Below are 24,336 nucleotides of genomic sequence, written 5' to 3'. Positions count from 1 at the left end.
TTCAGCACTGCCTATCATAAAATTATAGCGTAGGAGTGTGCCCTTCAGAGAGCTAAGATGGCTCAGCTGGTGGGCAGCACAGTAACTGCAGAAGACCGGCACAGTACTCCCCTCTTCAAACTCAGTGATGTACTCATATCCTAAGGCAATGAACTAGTGGTTTTAAATAATGATTGTTAAGATACTGAAAAACTTGGCAGGACAACATGCAATCATTGTGAGCCCTTGGGGAGGTAAGGAAGCAGTTTAGCTGCTCAGTTGTGTTCTGAAATGGCCTCAGCCTCACAGTGACTTTCAAGAGGATGCCTCAGTACAGTATGTCAAAGCAATGTAACCACTAAAAAATTGTCTTGCTTACTTCTTTGGCAAATGATGACTAGGTAACTGATTCAGCTTACTGATTCATGTTTGCATGCTCTCATTTTTTCCAGATAAAGACGGAGTATGTTAAAAGAAAAGGTACAATCATTGTGGATGGACAGGAATTGGTAGCAGTCAGTGCTCTGGGAGATGGTAGCACTTTGGATGTGGAGGGGAAACTATACGTGGGAGGACTCCCATTAGACTACGTGCCGAAGAATCTTGGGAACGTAAGAAGGTTTGGGGTGCTGGGGCATCTCTGACATTTTGCAATACTAGAATGAGTGTATTGAACCCATCTAATTCAGTCTCTGGCAGGGGCAAAAAAGTACTTAGGGTAAGGAACAACATAGAAAGTAATGACCCTTTACCAAATAAATCTTTCCAGCTTTCTATGGCTTAGCAAGCCTAGCTGGAGCTTGTATCCTTGTATTTTAGTAATAGCCCTTAACAAATTTTTTTCTATCAATCCCTGTGTTAAAAATGGATAAAGAATATAAATTACTGTGTTTCACAGTGTAAGATAAAAGTATGACCTAGAATCTCAGACATTTTGGTACCTAAGTCCTATTGTATTCAAATAGGAATTAGCTGTCTTAAAATATCTCTGAAAGGGCTGGGTTTAGCTGTCTGAGATTAAAACATAATTTTTACATATGCTTTTAGAGGGTAGGTTTTTGCCACTTTCCTCCTTGTGCAGCCCATTGTCTCAGGGAGGATTCAGGTGATAATGACAATGTTTCTCAATTCCAGGGCATAGTTTCTTCATCCATGCTTTATAACTGGATAATGGGGCTAACAAATATTTTAATATTTTGAATCTGCAATTGCTGAAAATAATAATAGTAATTCTAATGAATCTTTTTGCTGGATAGAACTCTGGTGATCTATACTTGTACAATGTCTTACAAAATCTTGATTTACTTGTTAATTTGCTGAAGTATGTTTAGAATGTCCAACTGTTGGAGGTATCCCTGCTCACATTCAGGCAAATACAATTCTTACTATATGTTATAGGGAGTGAATACTGTGTTTCTAAACAATATTTATTTTGACATTACGTACCTTATATAAGTATATGTAATACGTAGAAATGTAATAACATAAATATTTTAGATCCTGCTGGTTTTTATTCAGAGAATTTTTTATTTACAATAACACCAGGTGAATCACTAAGAGAGCATTGCAGCAGTTTGTGCTGCACATTAACTCTTATATTTTAATATGTTTAGGTGACTCACAGTATTTCTGCCTGCATTGGTAGCATGACAATTAACAGCAAGCGACTGGACAACGAGAGCCCTGTCTCCATCTTTGCTGTGAATAAATGCTATGTAACAGTGCAGGAAGGTACTTTCTTTGACGGGAGTGGCTTTGCTGCTCTTGGTAAGTGTCATTAAATTAAAGCGGTGCCTTACTGATTTAATGAAAACGTACACTTTTTAGGTCTTGCTGGAACTGTGTGTAATTAATTGACCCTTCACACAAAGGGTGCCTCCCTGCATATGTATTTCTAACTGAGTCCCTTTGTCCAAAAGTGGACATTTCTGGAAAGGGCTATCTTCCACAAGTGAAAGAACTAATGATTCTAGCACTGGGAAAGAAATGAACTACCTTTTTCTTCAGCTAAGAATATCCATGTTCATTATGTTAAGGTCTATTAAAGGGTACGGAGACAAAAGACATAGGGTACTCGTGAAGTAATATGAAGGATTACATTAGAATATGTGCTCTTTACCATTTGTTACAAATAAGATAGAATGTATTAAATCTAAATTAATGAAAGATAACTTACTTGGGAATTTATTTTTTCCAGTATAAAATGTGGATTATGACTTTGGAAAACTTACTTTTCAGAGGTTCTACAAGGTCCTATTCTGGCAGAGTAATTAAGCTTTTTAGGCCTTCAGTGACAATGTATGTATTCTACTTTGTACTGTGGGTTAGAAGTCTTCTCTTAGAAGCTTATAACTTCTTTTCAGTCAGAGAAGGTTACAAAGTCCGATCTGATGTGAACATCACACTGGAATTTCGTACGACAGCGGTGCATGGCATTCTGCTTGGGGTCAGCAGTGCTAAGGTTGATGCTATTGGACTGGAGATTGTAAATGGCAAGGTAGGCTGTCCTGTGCTGGCACACTCCTTTCATGAGGCTTGCTTAAAACTGGTAGGCTAGAACTGTTGGGTAGCACTAAATAGACACCAGTGAAATAGGAAGGAGGTAAAACGTCCAAATCAAATCCCCAAAGAACTAGTATGGGGCAGGCTTTCGGTCGCAAGGTTTCTCATCATCATCATATGATAAAATGTGAGATTAGCAGAAGTCACTGGAACTTTTTGCCTCTTTAATTAGTGTAATTTCTGTTAATCTGCAGACACTGTGACCTCCTGTACTACATACCTTTTATGTTAGACCAAATACAGACCTTTCTTGTAGCTTAATGCTTTTTCCACCATAGAGCTATGCTTGTCCTTGATAAACTTATTATTGCATGTACAAAGCACCCTGTTTTGTAATCCCTTCTTCAATATTCATGAGTATTTAAGTCACTCTCTACTTCTACTGGACATTATGCTCCATAAACCTTTTAACAATCAATACATAGTTCTTCACTCATCTCCTGCATAAAAAATGTATACTTGATTGTTCTTAAGTATTTCCTTTTCTCAGAAATAGCTCATTTTTTATTCAAAACTTCCTAGCTAGAGACAGGGTTAAATATCATTGTTTCTGTGGGACATACTTTCTCAGTTAATATTTACATATTAATCCTCACCCCAGACTTGAGGAAATGTCTATTGCTTTGAAAAATAAATACATGCAATAAATCAATACATGTATTGGCAATGACAAATGCTTTCAGTCCATTCTCTTTCTCTTCAGTTAGATACAGTGGATATTCTTCAGATCTGAAGTCTCAGCTTCTGTGAGAAAATGATTTGTATTTGTAAGAAACATTGAAATACCAAATTAAGTATACCAAGCTAACCCAACAGACCATTGCATGGATAGATCTGAATCTTTTAAAGATACTTCAATAAGGACACACTCTATCCATCAAAGTAAAAATTAGCTTTGCATAATTACCAAACATTTATGAAAACAGAAATCTCTGCACCAGCATGATTGTGCTTTTTATCTAGGCAAATTAGTTCACGTATTCTTACTTTATATCTTTATTGGCATCTGGCTGTTTTTACAGGTTTTATTCCATGTCAACAATGGAGCTGGCAGAATAACAGCTATGTATGAACCAAGAGGCACAAATAGTTTGTGTGATGGAAAATGGCATAAGCTTCAAGCAAACAAAAGCAAACATAGCATTTCACTGATAATTGATGGGAATTTGGTTCAAACTGATAATCCCTACATCCAGTCAACATCTGCTGATACAAATAATCCCATTTATGTTGGAGGCTATCCGGGTAGGTACAATAATATTTCTCTTCCCTTCTCTCCCTCCTGCTCTCACTCTTTCTCATAAGAATGACTCTTAACACACGTGCTCTCTCCTTCCCCCACCTTCTCCCTTCCACCCCATTTCCCTTCTACCCCATTTCCCTTGCGTGCTATCTCTCTCCCCCTCCATTCTCTGATTCATTAAGTTCATGATCGAGTTATAGTTACCATTTTCCACTTTGTTTCTGAGATCACGGCATATAAATATTTGTGCATACTGTCTTTGTGGAGGACTGCATTTAGCTGTTGAGTGTGTTGACAAGATCAGCTGAACTTGTATCACTTTCCTACAGAAAACTGCGCCTTAGTTTCTGAGGATTTCCTCCACATGGTTTGGCTTTCACGTTCTCTTTCAGACTTCACAACATCCCTGCCTGTATATGTTGAGGTGTGGTTCTCTTGCAGTCAGATTGATATTAAGGCTTTCCTTCATAATCATCTAAGTAAGGTTTCTGTAGTGCTCTTCTCTGCTTTATTTTTGCTGGTGTTTCATGTCGAGGCTGTGCAGGCAGAAGCCAAGCCGCTGCAGATGAACATGTATTTCCCTAGTTCTGTGCAAATTCCCTTCTGAAGTAACTGTCTGTCAATCATACTACGATGGTAATATAAAAAGGTAGTAACACCAAAAATATATATAATTGATTTACTTTTCAATTATCAACTTTCATTAGTTGATAATTTGAGCCAAGACAATGTATTCATTAAGAGGATTGAATATCGAACATCATGAGTTTGGCACTTCTGCAGGCATACTTTTTAATGAACACATCAGTACTGAGAGTGAGCAGGCTTCCTATGGTTTTGAATATCTTAACGCTTTTAAACATAGCATAAAATGCCTATATACATTTGTCTCCGAAGCAGCTGTTAGAGTTTGAGTTCAGATATTTCCATTTGTGTGAAAACAGTGATGAGGTCGGAAGGGCAAACTCAGCTTTTAAATATTTGGAAAGCTTTAGGGATAATAGCTTGAAATGTTACAGAGCTTTCTGTTAGACAAGGTTTTTGTGCTTTATGAAAAATTAATTAATGCTAATTAACCGGATCTTGATTAATATTTGGTCTTCCTCCAATACCAAAGCGGCCTTATCGACATCTCGTGAAACTTTAAAAAAAAAAAAAAAAATAGGGTGATGTGATACTAATTGTTCTTTCAGTGCTCCATCTGTAAAGATTATGGTTCACAGAGAAGAGTTATTCCTCAATTTAGTTGAATGCTGCAGAAGTGGAATGAGTTGTTTCACAGGTTGTAAGGAAAAAAAGAGTTAGACTCCCTACCAACCTCATGTTTTGGTTTGCCAATGGAGTCCATGACTCTGTACAAACTCAGCTGTTGCTTCATGTTCTGCCAGTTTCAATTTTAACTTGGAAGACACCTATGTAGTGTGGCTTTCTCCTCTTTTCCCCTCTCTTATACTCCCATTGTCTCCTGGGAAAAATTATTTCTGCAAACTCTGCGCAAGTTATCCCAGTGTATGGATTACACTTGAAGGCGGCAGTGGCTGTCTGTGGTGGGATGTCCCAGATTATCCAAACATGAATGGAACTCGGTGCTCCTCAGGTGCTGGTTTTCTCTCTCATTTGTGAGAGAGAGGAAGCAGTTGAATAATAACCTGGATCTTTGTATTGTTTCAGTTCACTGGAAATAGATTCTACATATTTCACATTTGTTTTTCAGCTGATGTGAAGCAAAACTGCCTCACGAGCAAGAGCTCATTCCATGGCTGTTTGAGGAACCTCATGTTGACCAAGGGCCAACAGGCAGAATTGTTTGACTTCAGCAGAGCTTTTGACCTGCGTGGAGTCTTTCCTCATTCCTGCCCTGGGGCTGAGCACTGAACTGCAACAAAGCCTGTCTGGACTGAGAGGTTTTTTTGTTGATATGTTTTTCTTCATTCTCATTTCGTAATGAAAAGAAGAATTGGTGCAAGCCTGTATCTCTGCTTTTCTGGTTGTTTTCCAACTCAGGTCATTTACTTTATTTAGTCAGAAGTTCTATGTCTGCATTTTAACTAAAAGGTTTTAAACAACAAATACCTCTACTACAATGTTAATGGCATTAATTGGGTAATTTTCTTTTGGGAATTTTTATTAATCAGTGTTTACAGTATGTTTTCTTTTGATTACTTGACAGTATTTCATTTTATTGTGTCTTGGTCATTTTATAAAAAAGTAATAATTTTGGACCACATAATAAAACTACAATAAACTGTGCATTATTTCATGTAGTTTAATTGTCCATACATTTCAGTTAGAAGAAAAAGAGCCAGAAGGCTAAGAAGTGAAAAGTGGATAGAGTCCAGCAGAGGGAGCAGGAGACTAAAGACATAATTTTGAAGGTCTCTGATTCAGAGTCTAATGAATAGAATTTTCTTATTTATACTTTAGATGGTAGCTCCAACCCCTTTTACTTCTACCTTAATATCCAGTGCTTCTGACCCCCATTATAGCTACATTGTCTGGGAAGTTTATGTTCCTGTTTATGCTTTCATGTAATCAGCTGCAGGACAAGCAGCAACTCCACAGCACGGAGACATACATGAAATGTTATGTTGGTGAAGAAACGATTTGGGTCTGGCTTGGGAACAGCTATGTATTTTGGCAGTGAGAACTAGTGCATCTGTCCTGGGAAAACAATATTTCTTTCAGTTCACAGGGAAGCACCTTTGGTGTCCTGCGGTTCCTAATTCACAGGCCAGTCAACAGTTCTCTCTTTACCTTTTCCTGCTGTGCCTCCATTTCTAAAACGAGGCTTCCAGTAGTTGCGCTTGAGCCAGATTTGGGGGACATGCACTCGATCTGACTCAAGTAAGCACATCCATTCATCAGCTGGCCAGATCATCGAGCAGAGACAAACATGCCTCATACTTCAAAATGCATCTGTAATAAATGTAGTTCTTTACAAGTCACTTCCATCTCCTTTTTTCCTCTTTGAACTAGCAGTATTTCTGTTTGCTCCTTACAATTTTGTTTGGCTTTTACTGTGCGTTTTTACAATTTGTTCTAAAGTCAGTTTTGCTCTATGTATTTCATACTAGTTTAAAAAATACTCGCTCAAATGAAACCCCAAAGCAGTTTGTCATTGATTTCAATGAGGCAGGATTCCAAGCAGTGTCATTATGTACCTTGCATCAAGGTTGTCCAAGAGAAGAGCTCCTGAAGCAAAGAACTGTTCTACTTGAGCAAGTATGGCAGATTGTGGTCCTTTGCAACAGAGTTGCTTTTAAGACAGATTCATCACTGCTTTTTGCAATTTCTGTCACCTGCTTTTATCCAAAAACCACATGTTTAGATTTAAAGAGCTTTCTTTGTTGGTATTGTTTTTATTTTTGACACGGATACAATACAATGGACACATTCTGCTGTACAAATAGACTTACGTGTGGGCTTACTTCAACAAAACGTAAAACATAATGCGGAGTGTAAGGGAAACGTACATACAAACATTTTGCTTTGATTAGTGGCATAGCATTATTTTCCAGAGAAGACCAGGAAAGCCATTGAAAAAAACTGAAACACAGTATGTTTGTGTTTGTTACATATTAACCCCAAGATCTGATCTCATAAGGTTCACATTACAAGCAGTAATTGAGGCAACATGGTTTGGATAAAATTTCATCCATACCCTGCAATATGTCTTTTAATATATATTTTTTGATAATTTCTAAATCTTGCCCCTTAGAAGGAGAAATATTTTGTCAATTTAAGAGACTAGTGGAAAGATGAAATTTATAATAGAAAGCCTTGGAATATTAAACCTCTAAGCCAAAATGTTTTTCCTGGAAAATGCAGAGTGAGGTAGTTAATATTATACATAGACACTGACACATTTGCACACAGTCTAATGACATTAGCTGCATAAACAGGTTAGAGCATTCCAGTCTGTTTCCAATATCCATTCTTGCAATACTCTCTCTCTGTTGATAGGCAAAATGCTGTCTTTGTAGAACCATGGAGTACATAAATGCTTGAAGCATCTTTGGAGTTTGCTGAGTAGGTTTCTCCCTGCTTGCTACCACTTTCTTATTAATAGCTTTCCACATACGTTGCTTTTTGTTAGGTGACAATCCTATCATAACTTGGTTTTGACTTCAACTGTTGTTAGGAGGAATGAAATTCCAGGTGCTGCCACCAGCATTTTGAAATGTAAGGCCTAAAGTTGAGACCTCATATTCAAAAAAGTTGTCGAGATTGTTCAGTTTGCCTGCTGCATATTAAATCAAGTTAGTGTACCACAACACCACAAAACAACTTAATGTGTAACAGTATTAACCACAGTACACATGGGTCATTAGGTCCATTTGTATCAAAAAAGGATTTTGCCATTCTGTTTCAGAGACAGCAGGTATTTGGCCATGCTGTAGTTTGGGCACTGTATGTAGAATCTAGTTCATCTGCTAATATGCATGTCTTCTAAAGTTATAGGCTATTTTAGTATAAAACGAACGTTCACAGGATGGATTTCATTCCATCAGATTTGGCTTTCCTAAGTTGCAAAGTAGTAAAAGGTGAAAGTCTTCCAAAACCCCCTTGTATCCTGTACGGAATATAGCGAGATCTCTTTCAGAAATAATTTTTGAAGTCCTCATTTTAGGGTTCAGAACGTGCTGAGCAAGTTACAGTGCGAGTACATGGGTGGTCTGCACTTTCCTTTGCAGGGCCATTGAGAACAGATTGAAGCGAGTGGGCAAGAGGAGGTTAATGTGTTTGTCTGAAAGTACTGTAGAAAGTTACTTCATTTGCTATGATATTTCAGATTCTTTAGTTAATGTTCAGGCTTTCTGTATAGTCATAAAAGCTCTTTCTTTGGCTATAAATACAATGATGCTTAGCATTTATATGATGCTCTTCATATTCAAAGCACTTCCTTCATAAAATTCCTTTGCTGAGTTTGTCCTTCCTAGATGGATGTTTGTAACTCCTGTTCTGCTCAGGGAATTGTTTGGCTGCATCCGAGAGCAGAACTGGATTCAACTAATTCTCATGTTACCTTTATAAGGAAAGTACTGGTTCTGTTTTACAGCTAAAAGAAAAGGGCAGCATAGTAGAAAGAGTTGTCCATTGCCACAGAGGGAACTAAAGGGAATCGGGAACAAACCACTTGACAAAACTTTCATGCTTAGTCCTGTGAACAAACCACAGATCTACTATCCCTCATACACTTAAAATAAATAGTTGTCAAAATAAGCAGCATATTTTATAATACAACTGTCGTGGTTTTTTCCTGGCTGCAACTATATATCCATTAGTGTTAAGGAAAAAAAAAAAAAGAGAAGTTAAAAAACTCACTGTTAAAGAAAAAGAAAGGATAATGTTGCTAAATTTTATCATTTTTTAATCTCAAGAAGGTAAGAAAGACAGATGGGATCTGCTCTCTCTAGACTTTATTGTTGCTGGTGAAATTACTGATTCAGTGTTGATTTCTTTCACTGAACGCTAACAATGAACATTAACTACTGGAGAACATGATTAACTTTAGACTAGAAGTAGGGTTTCTAGAATGTGCGAATCTTCATCCCACAGCTTCAGCAGAGCATTGCAAGTCCCAGGCTTTCTCCGAAGGACAGCGTATGTTATGTTCACCTGGAGGACTTGGTTTAGAATGCTTTTACATTGCTAACTAGTAAACAGAGCACCAGCTTCTGCCTCATCTGTATGACCAGATCAGGAACAAAACCCACTGCTCAGACTGTGGGTGAATTCATTGTGCAATATTGTCATCCAATGACAGAGACATTGCAATGCAGTTGAAGATATTAGATCCCATTTTTTGTGTACAACAAAGATAGGAAAAAAATAGAGTTTTCCAGAGACTTGTGATTTCCCTACTCAACAAACACACCTTAATTGTATAAAGTATAGCCCAAAACCAGAGGATTAAGTGAAGAATGATGTTCACCTTTGTGACTGGCTACAAACTAGACATACTGCCTTACGTTCGCCATGCTGCATTCCCAGTGCAGTTGCAGCCCACTTGTTCTCTTGTCAGCCTGTGTGTTTTCATAGATGGCGTGCCATCTGTAAAAGGAGCTGCAATTTACCGTGTATTAGGAAACCCCTCAGCACTACTGGGCCTAGTTTGGCTACAGGTTTAAGGCCCTAATGTGTAAATGTTAAATAAGAGTATTAAGTCCCTCTTGCTCATTGGAAGCTCTTTTTCTTCTCCATGCTGTATTACACAAGATCCGGACAAAGATCTCGCTCCTCAATGCAGCTGAATAGTACAAAAATTGCTTACATATTAAATGTAAAATAAACAAAAGAAAAAGAATTAGGTTACAAATAAAGAAATGATAATATTTAACAAAAAAGGTGATGGCTGTAAGTGGCACCATTAACACATATCTTGTATTATGGCATTACACAGACTTAAATCTGAGAGTATCAAGTAAAAGAGCGAGGCAGGGGAATATGCCCCTCTCACCTAGCATTTGCCTCCTGAAGCTTGTGTGTATGACAGGGGAAGGAAGGAGAAAATGGTTTGTGGCACTAAAATTGCACACAGTAATATGATCCAGACAGACAATTTTGGAAGGCCGGTAGTAATATATACAGTGGTACATACATAAAGGAGTATAGCTGTCTATACAGTAGTTCTTCCTCCTGCCTCCCTCCCTCCCCCAGCATCACGTACTCATGAGGAGTGGCTGAGAGACATAAATATTGCAGTAATGCACACTGTACAGGTTTACTTTCAGCAGAAAGGTTTGATTTTTGTCACACAGCTATCTCTTTGCACTGCTGCAGGTTGAGCTCCTCTCTTCCACGCTTGACATACCTTCTCTAAAGTCTCTGTGATGCTTCTGTGTTACGCTGTGGTCGGTAGTGTTTCATGCATCCGTGGATGCCACTGCATTCTTTCCAAAAATTCATGTCCTAACACCAGGTCAGGAAACAAGCAACTCTCTATGCGACAGGTTGTTTTCTGTGCACCGTACCTTGGTCCGTCCTCCATAACTCCTGGGCCAACTGGTGCAAGTGTAACCCATATGAAAGCATAACTGATGTGATCTTTTCAGATGGTCCAGAAGCTGGAGTGATAATGCTTACATTAAAAGAAGTAGGTGGTGAACAACAGTTGGACAGTACAGTAGGAAGGAATGATATCCTGTAGCTACCATTTTGTTTCGTTCTCTGGGCAAGAGCTTCTTAAAATGACAGGCATCACTGTTGTCCATTTGGCTTTTGTCCAGCACACCACAGCCTTCTGCTTCAGCTTGCTTTTGGCTTTATCACCCATTCTGCCTGAGGGTTTGCACGGTAAACATCTAACATGTATGCATCCGGATCCAAACAGTGCTGGCCTGAAACGGAAACCAACAACCCTGAATCAGAGGATGTTTCGAGCACATTAGTAAATGGGACAGAGCTGTGTTAAAACGTCCTTGAATGCATCTCCGACTTGCACATAGCAAGGCTACTGCGGTGTGTCCGGCTGACATCTGGCCTGGATACATACGGGGGCTTCGGTAAACCTGCCAGTGATTTTACTCAGTGAGAATCATGAATTCGCTTTCACTTCCAGGCAAGATGCCCTGCATTACACTGAGTTCTGGACAAGGCATTTAGTCAAATGGTGGACAAATGTTATGGTTTCTTTAGAAGCTTTAACAACACATACTGGAAGAGCCACAGTATGGGTTTTTTTTTATTTCTTTGGATTTACTGGGCCGGAATTACAATTCTGTGACTTTGTTTCTACACTATTTTTAAATGCTGAAAAAGTAGCTCTGTAAACCATGTGTTCCCAGCCAGCTAGGATCTTGCAAAGAATTATAGGGACTATATCAAGGCTTTTGGCATTGCTGTTTTGCTGGTTTAAAAAAAAAAAAAAAGTGTCCTCTGAAGTCTGGTAGTTTGTGGGTTTCATTAGCTGGTGGCTGGGAACAGGAGTTGGTTGGGGAGTCCCTGCTGCCATTGCCACAGAAAGAGGCATTTGGTGCTTCTTAATTCAGTAATAAGGCAATAAATTCTTGAGTTAAGTTGATTTGTTGGATTATATTGCACTTGCACTGGGTGGTGAAGCTGTTTAACTGGTGGGGTTACACACAAAGGATTGAGACACAAAGGATTATTGTAAAATTTTTGTGCAGTTACTTATAAGGTCACTGAGGTCCTAATGATTTTGTTAAAGTGAAAGAAATATAAATGAATTAATGCATAATCAATGAAATAAGGTACCTTGGAAGATCTAGGACTATAAAAATAATTTTAAATGAAGATCCAAATTAAATGTCCAGATTTTTGAAGGAGTGTGGTGGGAATATTTGGGATTATTTCACAAGGCTTTTGGGGTCTTTTCCTGTTTTAACATCTGTTGGTCATCCTGCTTAGCCAGGCAGAACAGATCACTAATCAAATTTAGCTTTGTGTGAGTATATCTTCAGTAATAAATACTTTGCTGCTTGATTGCTTGTTGAAGCAAATCTATGATGTTTTGTAATAAATTTATAGAAACTGCTTAGACCTGAATCTAGAAGAATTAAGGAATAATCTAATCGGACAATTGACAAAAAACTCCAACAGAGCATCCAGAATTTTAGTATGAATAGAGAAATGAGAGAGTCAGGACTGTGGAATATTGAATTAAAATCTGGTTTTTGACCTTTAGGCCAGGAACTTGTGTGGCAAGCCACTGTTGTTGTTGTTACAAAAATGTCACTGCATGAAACACAGAAGAAGACAAAATCCCTGCTGCAAGGAATTTACAATCTAAATAAAGTACATGGATTAGTATGAGTATAGTACACCCATACATGCAGGGGCTGGATTCTCAATTCTGGGTTTTTTATTTGGAGGAGGTTAACACTTAAATATAGCGAGGAAGAAATAGGTCTTGGGAAAAGGCTTGACGGTGAGGTGGAATGTGCTTGTGAGAGGAATACTAAGGATCTCTTAACCATGGAAAAATGCTCAATTATGAGAGTGAGGGAGGTAAGTGAACGGTCAGATAAATTTGGCAAGGCTGTCAGAGTCCTGCTGAGATCCAGCCATAAGGTCACTGTCTCCTGCAGGGTGCCCTTCCAGTCATGCTGGAGTTGGAAGGAATCATTACATTGATTTTAACAGCTTTTGGGTCAGACTCCTTTCCTGCAGATGGACTGGAAGGTAGGAGAGACCCAGCTGTGTGAAAGCAGCACTGTCCTGAGGTGTTTTAGGAGTCTAAGGACATTCAGAATTGAATTTTCAAAAATGAGACCTACCGATATTTCCTCCAATTTCATGTAAACTTTGGATCTGGCCTCTCATGTTCTGTGATGAACCGTAGCTAGGATAGAAAAAAACCTTCAGTTTGTCTTTCTGTTATAACCACTGCCTTATCAACCACCACCTGTATTAAGCTAAAAATTGGTATTTGTGCCCCTGTGAACTTACTTATCAAAAGCAAGGGCATCCACCAAATGGAGCACTGCAGAACACTGGATCTGCTACAGAGGTAGATTACTGTGTCGCAGTGAACAAAGCCTTCTATTGTATTATTTATTTTTTATTATATATTTAAAGAACAGAATTATGTGGTAGCATGGGAAGGCTTTGCAGAAAAGACTTTCAGGTACAATTTACTATTTCCCATAACTGTTAATAATTATTACCTTACAGAAATAAAAACATTAATATTTTATGGGCAGATGTAAGACAATCCCTCTGGGTTCTCTATGCAGCAAGTCTATAAAACATATGTTTTTAGTAGTGGCATAACAGAGGGCAGATTGATTCTGTATAGGAGCCAATTATTAAGTAAAATATTAAGAATAAAATCAGTGGTTAAAATTTCTTTGACCAACGTAGCCATAAATTAACAATTTTAGATTAGAAAAAGAGTTCTTGTAACACAATGAGTCTTTGAAAAGGGGATAATCTATTCATTAATGGTACTGATATTATTGTTCAGGAAAAACAAAATGTTCTCGTTTACCCACCTGTTTTCACAGTGGAATCGAGCCAGGATGTCTTTGGCTTTTGTTTGGCTGTTGAGTTGAATTGCCATAGAGACTTTTGAATGTAGTGGAGCGTAAACTCTTATCACCCCCTCGGGTATGTCAGACTGCAGGTATGGGGGAAAAGTGACAGCTCCCTAAAATCAATATTCAGTAGAGTAAGTCTAAGGCAAATATTGCCGTAGCTCCATTCAGAAGCAGTTCTGCAACTCTTTTGAGGTTGCTTGCAAAAATCACTGTCCTGGATTCAGGATTATTTTTAAAAAAAATTTTCAGTCATACAAACACAAATTTATAGATACAGTATAATAAAATGACATAAAACACAAACTGCTTGGTAAGCATCACATAAATGCATGCAGAATAAAGTACTGGCCCTTGGATTTTAACTGCTTGCAGTAATATTGGGTCAAGTTTTTATTTGAGATTTTAAAAGTTATTTCTGTTAACATTGGTCAGTGAACCAACTGCTTATTTAAAAATACATAAAAATGACTAGGAGAATCTGGTCTCTCTTTTAAAGGTGAAATTCTGAGGCATGAAGGTCCAGTTCTCTGTTTCTGCTTCCTATATCTTCGACTAGATCGAAGCTAATGTACAGTAAAATATCAAAGTACCATATGGTTTCTGTTAATTTGAAATTTGACCTTGTGTAGGGTTCAAATGATCATCTATGAAGTTTATGCACTCTTCCATGATTAATGGTGGATAAATCAATTAGCAAGGTTTGCATTCCAGTTCTAATCCAGTTAATACCACGCTGAGCAGAGTACAATAGTCTCTCCAGTCTCTGTCCCTGTGTAATTTGGAACATCTGAGACCCAGGGATTGTGTTAAGTGCTCTCAAAATTCAAGTCAGTTATCCAAACAGAGTTTGCCTCCAATTTACCCTTCATATTTCAGCTACCTGCCATGGCTAGTCTCGTTTTTATTAGATGCAAAGCCAATTACTACGATCAATGAACTTGTCTTCCCAAAGGTGCAATGACTGCAGTAATTGACTCTCTTCAGAAGCTCTCACTGTATTCATTCAGGGTGAATACAGTTGTGCAACACAGTAGTCTGCACCGCCATGTTAAACAAACATCTATGTCTCCATCTGCAGCGCAAATGCGTGTCCGACCGACAATATATTTCCATCAATATATTCATTCATGGCAAATGAATTCTCCAAAAAGCTGAATTAGCATGGATTCACAATTCATACATATAATTTCTCTATTTTTTCCCCAGACGTTCCCTTGTGCATTTTCTCTGTTGTCTGTATTAGGTGGCTTATTATCTATGTCTTATAATCTCTTAATATCACCCCTTCCTAATTTGTCTTTTCTTTTGTTCTTCAAGACTATTTTTCAATAACTATAGATTCCTTGACCAGTTCCTTTCAATTCCCCGTTCTCCATTCTTTTAAACCTCCATGGAAGACTCTTCAGACTTTCTCTCCAGGTTATTAAAGGTAGTTACTACATGGAAATACTACATATAAACTGCTGTAGGGACTGTATGTGTTTTGCATGTGTACACAACATGCTTTGCTGCCCAAATTATATGTTACACTTAATTTGTAAGTTAATTTCAGGTGTCTATTGAAGTAGCATACCTCAAGTAAGTTCCTAAACTCCATATCCAGGCAGTGGAGAAAAGTTGGTGCCTCTAAGACCTCCAAAGGAAGATTTTAGTATCAGACTTTCCCAAGTCTGAACTGTACCTGGAGCTCTGGAAATCCTCAAATGTATCCACTTCTCTCCTCTGACTATATGGGGAATAACAACACAAACTACTTCATTAGGCACTTAAAATGTAGACCCAGTTTTGGTGTCTATGTTAGGCAAACTAGATTTTCTCTCTGCCTGGGAAGTTAGTGCAAAGCTGTAAAACTAAAGCTTGCATGGAGAATATTGAGTGGCCTGGGCCGGGGCATGTGTAAGTGCAATTAATCCTAGTATGGACCATCTTACTACTCAACTACACATCCATGCTTTTGTTGAATATCTACAGATCATTGCTGTCCTGGACAGTCTACCTATGACCATTTTCTCATAAAACAGGCACAAAACCGGCATGTGTTTGTAACAGCTCAAAGCTTGGGCTGCTCTACCTCTCTTAACTTTTTTCAGTCAGCTTTTTCTTATCAGGATGCTGGACTGGGAAGCACATCTTTCAAGATAGCTCCCAAATCAGCTTATTTTTTATGGCAAACTTTCCTCCCTGCCCCCAGCAGCTGTTATGAGATAAGAAAGAAAGGAAGCTGGTTAAAGCTGCCCTTGAAAATTGTATTTTTTTATCATACCTCTGGTCTTTCAGGTCTCTCCCGTTCCATGGTCTTTCTCCTCAGAAGTTTTCTCACTCCTTTGTCAAACATCAGCTGCCTCTTGCTGTTGTTCATTGCTGCCTCATTCATTTTTCTCACTTGGGAAATCAGGAAGGATGGGACCTAAAGGGAGGAAACCAGAGCTGAGAATACACAGTAATTTTTTCCTCCATAAAATCAGTGTTGGGTCTTTAGAAAGCAGCAGATTTTAGGAAGCAGAAGCCCTATTTATTCCCAGAAGATACATGCAATTAGTAGCTCCCTCTAACAACCCACAGTAACTCCTTTGGTGAAATTGTAGATCATCTCTCATACCATATGAAACTTTTTAGTTATGTTTGCAGTTGTAGGAAATTTGTTAGGAGGTTGTCTTTGCAATCCCCATCATACCCTCCCTCTGTTACGAGAAAACGAGCTGACACTGTCATTGTCTTCATGCTGGCCTTTGGAAGTCCAGCAAGGACTATGGGCTAAACTTTAAACAACCATTTAATCTCATTTAAGCCTAGATATCTCACCTAGGCATCTAGATTAAATCATTCTGCTATGTATTCTCCCATATAATCAATGGTATGGGATAGGTACCTCCAGAGGGCAATTCGTGTTAAAACGGATTTCTTAGGTGAGGTAGATCTCCAGCCAGAGGTATCTCTCACCCAGTCACATTCTAGATCTAGAAGACTCCAGCCGGTTTCCAAAGAATAGCTAACTGCTTCTTCGAGTTTACTCTGATTTCTACAGAGCTGCTGCATGTAGCAAAACTCTTCTCTGCACTGGAGCCATAAAGAGGAAACCAGCATTACTCACTGTCCACAGAATGTCCTGGTACCGAATTAAAAGCCGCACAATGTGCGCTGTGGTGGCTGCTGCTTGCATTTCTTGTTGGTTTGCACGTTTCCCTTTGTAGATGAAGAGGTTTGGTGCAACAATCATAGAAACATTCCACAAATTCATTTTATTTTTCCCTTCATTAGCAACCACCTTCTTCAGGAACTGAAGAAAGGCCTGGAAAAACAACACTTGTTATGCTGAGTCTCACAAAATAGATTACTTCTTAAATGCAGCATTTACAAATGCACAATATGTCTGGCTCGAAAGCTGCTGTATTTGCACTTGGAGGTGAAATTTAGGGTTTTTTGCCTTCTAATTTAGGTTACTCTGATATTTGCTGCACAACCACCTGTGTAAAAATCACAGAGGAATAGCTGATGTTATCAAAATACGCATTAATAAATTATTTACCACTTAGAGCATAACCCCAAATCCATAAGTCAAGTACAGTGTCTGCACTGAGGCTCTGAATCCTGTCATAAAAGAAAGATACAAAGATGTTGCAATGGAATAGCTAATTTCTTCATAGATTTCATGGTGTCCATTTTGATGTATCTGGCCAAGGCTTTTTATATCGCAATCACCAGGGTGATCAGCCTCTCTCTTCAACTGTGCACCAGTCCCATATGTGATATAATCTGAGGAATTTCTGCCAGCAACCCCCAAACTTTTATTCTGGGATAATGAAAGCAAGAAGCACTCAGTGGTTGTTCGTTGACGTCACTTCTGCACATGCATGGCAAAGTCAAAGGAAACTAATTTCCCTTTTGGGCAGTTTATTCAGAATTTTGCTTGAGTGACTGAATAGGATGGATTGCAGCTGTGGTTAGAGTTGGGGTCTGCCAATGAGTCCTTTTGCAACACTGTACCATTAAAAGCACTATCTTTGTACCCTGACATTGCAATTAAAACATTTTTACAAACCCAGGAATTGCAAAACAGAAACTGTGTTGGAGAAATTTCTAAAATCACATTATAGATAGCAAGTAGACGTGAATTCAGTTTTGTCATCACTTCTATTTTCATATAAAAGCCTAGTAATAATTTACTACTCACCTAGCATGTGTTTTACATATGCTGCTTTATATTGATACGGACTTTGGTAGAAGAAATAACCCCATTCTTCACTAGTAGACCTCCAAACACTTTAAAGTGGGGTTTTATTCTTGTCCCTTGTTATTTTATAAATAAATACAGGTAAAGGCAGCACCTGGACTCATAAAGCTATATCTAAACTCACCAGTGGGAGACCTGCATTGTCCTGGAGTACACTAGGTGAGCTCCTGGGTGGCAGCTTCTTGTTTAAATTTGTCCCAGAGAATTCCAGTTACACAGAAACCCAAAACCCAAACCTTGTTTTTCCAAACTGTGCCTAGAACATGTCTCTTTGAAATGAATGCTCCAGAATAGATGATGCCTGGGAGCCATTTACTGACACCGGCAGCTGGATACCTCCAGCAACTATTTCTTAATTGCTTGTAAGAGAAATGACAGCCAGGGAATTGGAACATCTTTTCAAAGAAATGATAGAAAACACAGATGAATACTTTCATGGTGCAGCATCTGATCACTGATGTTAGAAAAAGCAGGTCTCATTTAAAATTCAAAAGCACTGTAAATGGCAGGTGATAGTAAATGAAGAACTTACCTTGGCTGTGTCTCTGTTGGCTTCAGGTAGCAGCATGATCAACAGATGCAAAGCTTGTAGCTGTAACTTGATCTTGGAGATTTCTAAGAATATAAATAATTAATATTTTTAAAATTCCAGTTACAACTGGTTTGTTCTAAAACCCACGTTGGTCCGCAGTTCTAGAAACATAGCAACCACTTGCCAGCTGAGACTAGCATGTTTAGATATTTATTAACCATAATCTTTTCCCAAATGTAAAAACAATTGTAATGAGTGGATTTTTCCTCATCATCTTGGGTCTTTGTCTCAGGGGGAGACAAGAATCTATAAAATTCTGTCTAAATAGCAAGAAGCCAGTATTTTTCAGTATTAGCCAGTTTCTTTTTGACATCTTGGTCAGAATGTCTTGTATATGGATCAAGTATTTTCCCTCTTTCAAACTGAAATGGATATTTGTTTTCAGAAAGGTTTCAGACTGTTGTTACTGAGTAATTTGCTGAACGCTTGTGCCATCGGAGTGGAGATTGATTGCTTACAACTTAAGAACTATTTGTCCCAAGTCTAGCACTCTAGAAAAATGTAGAGCCCCTTGTCAGTTACAAAATACCATCAAGTTTCCAGCAATTGGTGTGTATCGATACTGTGCAATGCTTCCTAGAAGAGCTGGGGTGGAGAAGGTGGGAAGAATAACTCTGTCATTTGCTTCCACTCAGGATGGATGAGAGAGGTTTGGAGCAAAAAAGAGTGTGTGTTGTGGATGGTGTAACTTGGAGGGAATAAAGTCACTTTATTCTGCACAGACACCTCCTGTTCAGTCTTCTCCTCTGAAGTGCTAAGCAATTGTAACTGCTGGCAGCCTGGGTCTCACAAGGAGCACACTCAGGCACGTGAAGGTTACAGGAAGGGGTCACCTCCTTGTGGCCTTTAAACTACCTCATGGAGGCACTGAAAACTTGGCTGCAACCTTGTATAAAGGTTCTAAGTTTTCTGTACCGATTTGCCTAATAAATTCACCATCCCGACAGTTTCACTCTGTCCTAGATGAAGTGAATTTACAATGAAGTAATAAGTACTGCAAGGTACTACTGAGTTCTTCCTGGAAGAGAAACGAACACGATGTACTGAGAATGAGGTGGTATATGTACAATGAAAACAAAACCTGACTGCCTGAAGCTTTCTGTGATCACAAATATCTGTATGAATATTCTGACCTCAGCAGAGAAATAAAACAGATCCAGTAGAATGTCAGCTAAAGGGCAGTGACTTGAGTTTGCGTTGTGGAAATTTGCATTTGAGAAATCTGTAATTTATGTGAATCAGAGTCTATATATGAAAGTGATTTCTTGGCCATTGTTTGCTTACAGGTTTCAAATCTCGCATTAAACAGTTGTGTCACACTATTAGCTAAATGAAGAGGCTTTTTTCCATTTGAAAAGGAAAGCTTGCAGAAAAATTAGATGTTCAGGCCGTACACCAGGCCGTTTTTTTCTCTTTACTTCAACACTATTACGTTTTATCTAGATCAGTTCATATTAACTCCTTTTCCACCTACTTTCCACTAGCGTGATGAAAGCAGGCAGATATTCTACTGTGAAAAGCGGGCTTGGGAGTTCTCTTATGAACATTTTCAGCAGTCCTGCTGCATCATTATTTCGTACTTGGTCCCAGTCAAAACTGTCTTCATAAAATTTTGCCTCTAGTTCTTGATGGAGATTCTGAAAGATAAAAGGAACATCCCACCTTTAGTCATTGCTTCTGACCTGGCAGTTTGAGATCGCTTCAGAAATCCCGTTACAAACAACAGGCAGGTTTACACCATAGTTAAATTAAAGTAGCCCTAAACCAGTAGCAGTCCAGGTACAGCCACGCAGAGTTCAGAGTGGATTAACAGATCAGATTCCTGGGGATCTTTTGCAACCCAGGCTAAATTCGGTTTGCCACAGCTAGATTTCTGTCACTGACCCATTTGAACCATTTTAAAGCAAGACAATTTTGTGCAATGGCTTAGAACTAGAAACAGAAAATTCACTTAAACAGGATTTTTAGTACAGCTACTCTTTTTGTTTAAAACACTCTCCAGAAGTTTTGTCCCTTAAATCACAAAGGACTGACATTTCTTCCACACTGCCAGTGAACTTGCTAGACAATCTGTTGGCATCCGAGTCCATGGGCCTTGAGCAAATGGTTTTAACAGGTCTGCCTGGCTTTCTTTAGAAGGATGTTTTCTGTTAGGATAGCTATAACTAGATTAGATCACTTCATAGAAAAATAAAGGTTTCAAACCATTACTGTCAGAAAACCTCCACTTAATACATGCCAAAAAAGCCCCTCAAAAACCACAAGAGATATCTAAGGTGCAATTGATTATACCATTTTGGGTACCCATTCAATCCTCTTGTTCTCCAGCATCAGCATCTTGCTCTATAACAGAGGTCTGTTTCCTTCTGGAGGGTAACAAATCAATGTTTCACACATGTGTGTGAACGGGACAGATTCAGCAAGGTTCCTAGTAGGAACAGAATTTGGCTTCAAACCCAGATCACTGGAAAATGCAAGCGCCTCAAAAATATCTTGGATTAGTAAGATTGAATGAGGCTATTGTAATATAAGGTTTTCCATAAATTAATGCAGCTTTCACAATTATTACTAGACCAACACTGCCTTATCCGTAGGAAGTTTGTTGCTGCTTTTTGTGAGACCATTTATGACAAAATACATCCATAGCTAATACTCAGGTTTCAGATCATGTTTTTGTCAAATGTACGTTAATATTACGCAAAAAAGTATAGTCCATTCAGACAGAAAAGCTTTAAAAACGGAATTCTGTTTACCGTGCCTCACATGAATGGAAGGAAATTACATATCGAATAAGGTCACACATAATGAAGTGAAATGGTTGGCACAAAAGGAAATAGAAAGTCATTCAGGATTTGGTATATAATGTTACAATCTCATTTTTACTAGCACATTTTACTGGTTATAATCTGGGCTCTCTCGGCTTCCTCTGTATTCATATCCTTTGCACATAATCCATACAAACACCTGGATTAAATTCTTTCCTGGTAAGTGACTGGGAAATGTGGAACAGAAATCCTCACCTCATCAAAATCACAAGGGGAGAGAAAAACTATTCCACATTTTTCGGCCGAGAACTGGGAAAAAGCCGTAGAAATAGAAAGCAAGATTTTCAAAACATATATTTTACACAGGAAAGCATATATGTATATATATTTATACAGTCATCCCCCCACTACAGTACCAAAGTACTTTTAAAAAACATTTTTGCAATTTTTTTCTTTTTAAATGTGACTGATCCTACAGGAGACTATCATGCGTTTTTGGTTCACTGGAGCTTTTGTTACAAACCAGATTACAGACAGAGGAAAACTTGTATTTCTTTCTTCTATTCTTTGTTTTACAGAAGAGTAACCTTTAATCATTTCCATATGCCTTTTCTTTCTCCAAACAAGACCAAAATAAAATTGGAATGCCCTCAAATCCTAATGTCATAATAATATATGAAGGCTTTGAAGTATGAAATCTGGACCTGCTTTCAAAAAATCTCTCTCTTGCTGTTTGGCTTGTTGCATAGAGTTAAATGAAGCCAAAACTCAAATAATTTAAAACTTTCATACGGGCTGTTTAACTTACCACCCAGTATAGGAGAGTTACACTTAAAGTCATACCTCATAGCAGCTCCCTGGATATATGTTGTGAATAAGGAGCGAACAAGACACAATACAGTATATGCAAAGAACATGAAAAGTAATTTACTTAGGTAGAGCACAGTCCTGCTGTGTAATCTCCCCAGAGAGATCAGAAAAAATTGAGATTTTGTGAAATAATACTTTAAGTATTTGTATGAAAAAATGAAGAAGCTGAAAAGTACAGGCTGAATTAGGAGCTCACTTCTGCAAGATGTGGCACTTTGCAAGGTGCTGAGTGCTTTTATCAATCCACAGAGTCAAAGGCAGCTGGGATGCTACTGCCTATCTTGGGTGCATTTCAGGTACTGCTGCTATTTCTTGTACAGTCGTTTCTGATGATCCCCAGGCCATCAACGTTTAGCAACCTCTACATTTGCGTGGCTGCCACAATGCTGGGACTTCCTGCCTCTGAACGCAAGTCTAGCTTTCTTGAGGATGACAAAATGGGAGCGGGATGCACTATAAGAAGTTGCTTAAACCAGACCAAAAAAGGCCTAGAAAAAAACAAAGATCTGGGAAAGAGGTAGACACTACTAAGCCCAGAAAAAAACTTGTTTTACTAATTTGCCTCTGCCAAAGGCTTCCAGCTCCTGGAATCAAGTTAATCTGAAGAAACAATCCCAAGCATTACTGCACCACGATGTCAGATTATTGGGCACCAACTATCCTGTGTTTGTAGTCCGCAAATAGCCTGTGAAAATGCAGTACTTGAGGCTGCCAAACACTGAACACAGGCCAAATTTCTCTCACTTGGAACATGAAATTGTAAGATCACAGAAGATAAATGAGAAATAAAATGACACAAAGGTTAAAATGACATAGCATAAGATCTTTATCTGAAGTTTGCTCAGTTTAGCAACTCTGGATTTCTGAAATAAATTAAAACAGAGATAAGATCACGGCAATTTTGGATGACAGAGATAAACTGAAAGGATCCCTCAACGTTTAGTGGAGAAAAACTGCATTGAACATCAAGTCTGTGCTTTATATAGAACATTAACAAATGCAAAGCTATAGACCACATGTTCTGTGATTTATTGGTTCCCAGGAACCAGTCTGACCTTTCACTGGTAGGAGTAAAAACACTGATCTACACCCATCAGTATTTATGTGCAGTGTGCATTTGTGTGTGCTGTCTTATTTTATATAGGGTCTGTGGTCCAGGAGACAGAAAATGGGCACGAGGGTGTACCTTGACTCTGGAGGCAGATCCAGGCACTCGTAGAATTCCTTCGGTTTCTAAACCTGTTTCCTCAAGCTTGAGCAGCAACTGAAAAAAACCCAACAAAACCCAGAAAAATACTAAGAAGCACTTAAAAGTACTGTTAACTTTTTTTCAATGTAGGTATCCTCGAAACTAATTTGAAAAAGATACATGTTTATGTAATTTGCTAATGAAAACAAGCCAGCTCATGTAAGTAAACCTTCCTAATTTGTTGTCCATATTCTTGACGCTAAAGTACAGAGTATGCAGAGTACGGAACACTGATAATGCAATGGGCCCCTCTGTCCTTGATTTGAGACTTGGCACTGCTATAGAACAATTAACACATAAACATATTAATAAAAGGGCAGATACATTGGGTAAAACACAATGGTGTTTTGAGGGAAAATTAACCTCTGAGAAATGTCTTAAGTCTTTCCCCGAGGAGCACAATGGAAAGGTCTATAGATAACATATGTTTCTGGGAACTGAGAACTCAGATTAGAAAATGATCCCAGGGTATTTTATTTTGAAATTTCTTTGAATAGAGGAATAGGCTTTCCACTCTAATTCTTTATAAAAAAATAAATATGTTTTGATTTAACATAATTTTGAACAAGGAAAAAAAATAAAATCATTTCCTAGAATTTATTCATACAGCTCTGGATTTTCACCACCAGTTCTGCTTCCTGCCCTAGTTGTTGGATCCTTCTAATTTCCCATGATATCTTGACAGGAGAGCTGCAGAGCTGATTACAAAGTCATGTAAATATTCAAGTCGTGTCAGTCTTTCCCCTGACACTCCACACCACTTCCCCTTTTGTCAGTATTTACAGGGAAATTTGTTGTAGTTTCGAGTCCATGAAAACCTGTATAATTGCATGCGTGCTTCTGT

The 24,336-nt window shown here is 38.4% G+C and overlaps 2 protein-coding genes across 2 annotated transcripts in view; one reads left to right on the top strand and one right to left on the bottom strand.

Annotated features, from left to right (window-relative positions):
• The window catches only part of LAMA1 (laminin subunit alpha 1), a gene marked incomplete at its 3' end in the record, with an annotated part of 86,531 nt that extends 80,872 nt beyond the window's left edge, over positions 1-5,659 (top strand). The window contains exons 58-62 of the mRNA XM_081996639.1: positions 432-590; positions 1,593-1,746; positions 2,343-2,476; positions 3,564-3,786; positions 5,499-5,659. Coding sequence (XP_081852765.1) covers positions 432-590; positions 1,593-1,746; positions 2,343-2,476; positions 3,564-3,786; positions 5,499-5,659 — 831 coding nt within the window. The remainder of the gene's footprint in view (positions 1-431; positions 591-1,592; positions 1,747-2,342; positions 2,477-3,563; positions 3,787-5,498) is intronic.
• A 5,373-nt stretch (positions 5,660-11,032) lies between these two features.
• ARHGAP28 (Rho GTPase activating protein 28) overlaps positions 11,033-24,336 on the bottom strand; it is a gene marked incomplete at both ends in the record, with an annotated part of 72,502 nt that continues 59,198 nt past the window's right edge. Inside the window, 8 exons of the mRNA XM_081996893.1 lie at positions 11,033-11,124; positions 13,024-13,088; positions 13,741-13,895; positions 16,049-16,192; positions 16,877-17,074; positions 18,549-18,631; positions 20,083-20,245; positions 23,430-23,507. Coding sequence (XP_081853019.1) covers positions 11,033-11,124; positions 13,024-13,088; positions 13,741-13,895; positions 16,049-16,192; positions 16,877-17,074; positions 18,549-18,631; positions 20,083-20,245; positions 23,430-23,507 — 978 coding nt within the window. The remainder of the gene's footprint in view (positions 11,125-13,023; positions 13,089-13,740; positions 13,896-16,048; positions 16,193-16,876; positions 17,075-18,548; positions 18,632-20,082; positions 20,246-23,429; positions 23,508-24,336) is intronic.

The sequence above is a fragment of the Phaethon aethereus genome, assembly GCF_964289735.1.
Source record: "Phaethon aethereus genome assembly, chromosome: 2".
Taxonomy (NCBI): Eukaryota; Metazoa; Chordata; class Aves; order Phaethontiformes; family Phaethontidae; genus Phaethon; species Phaethon aethereus.
Note: the sequence above shows the minus strand (reverse complement) of the source record. Positions and strands in the feature narration are given on the sequence as shown.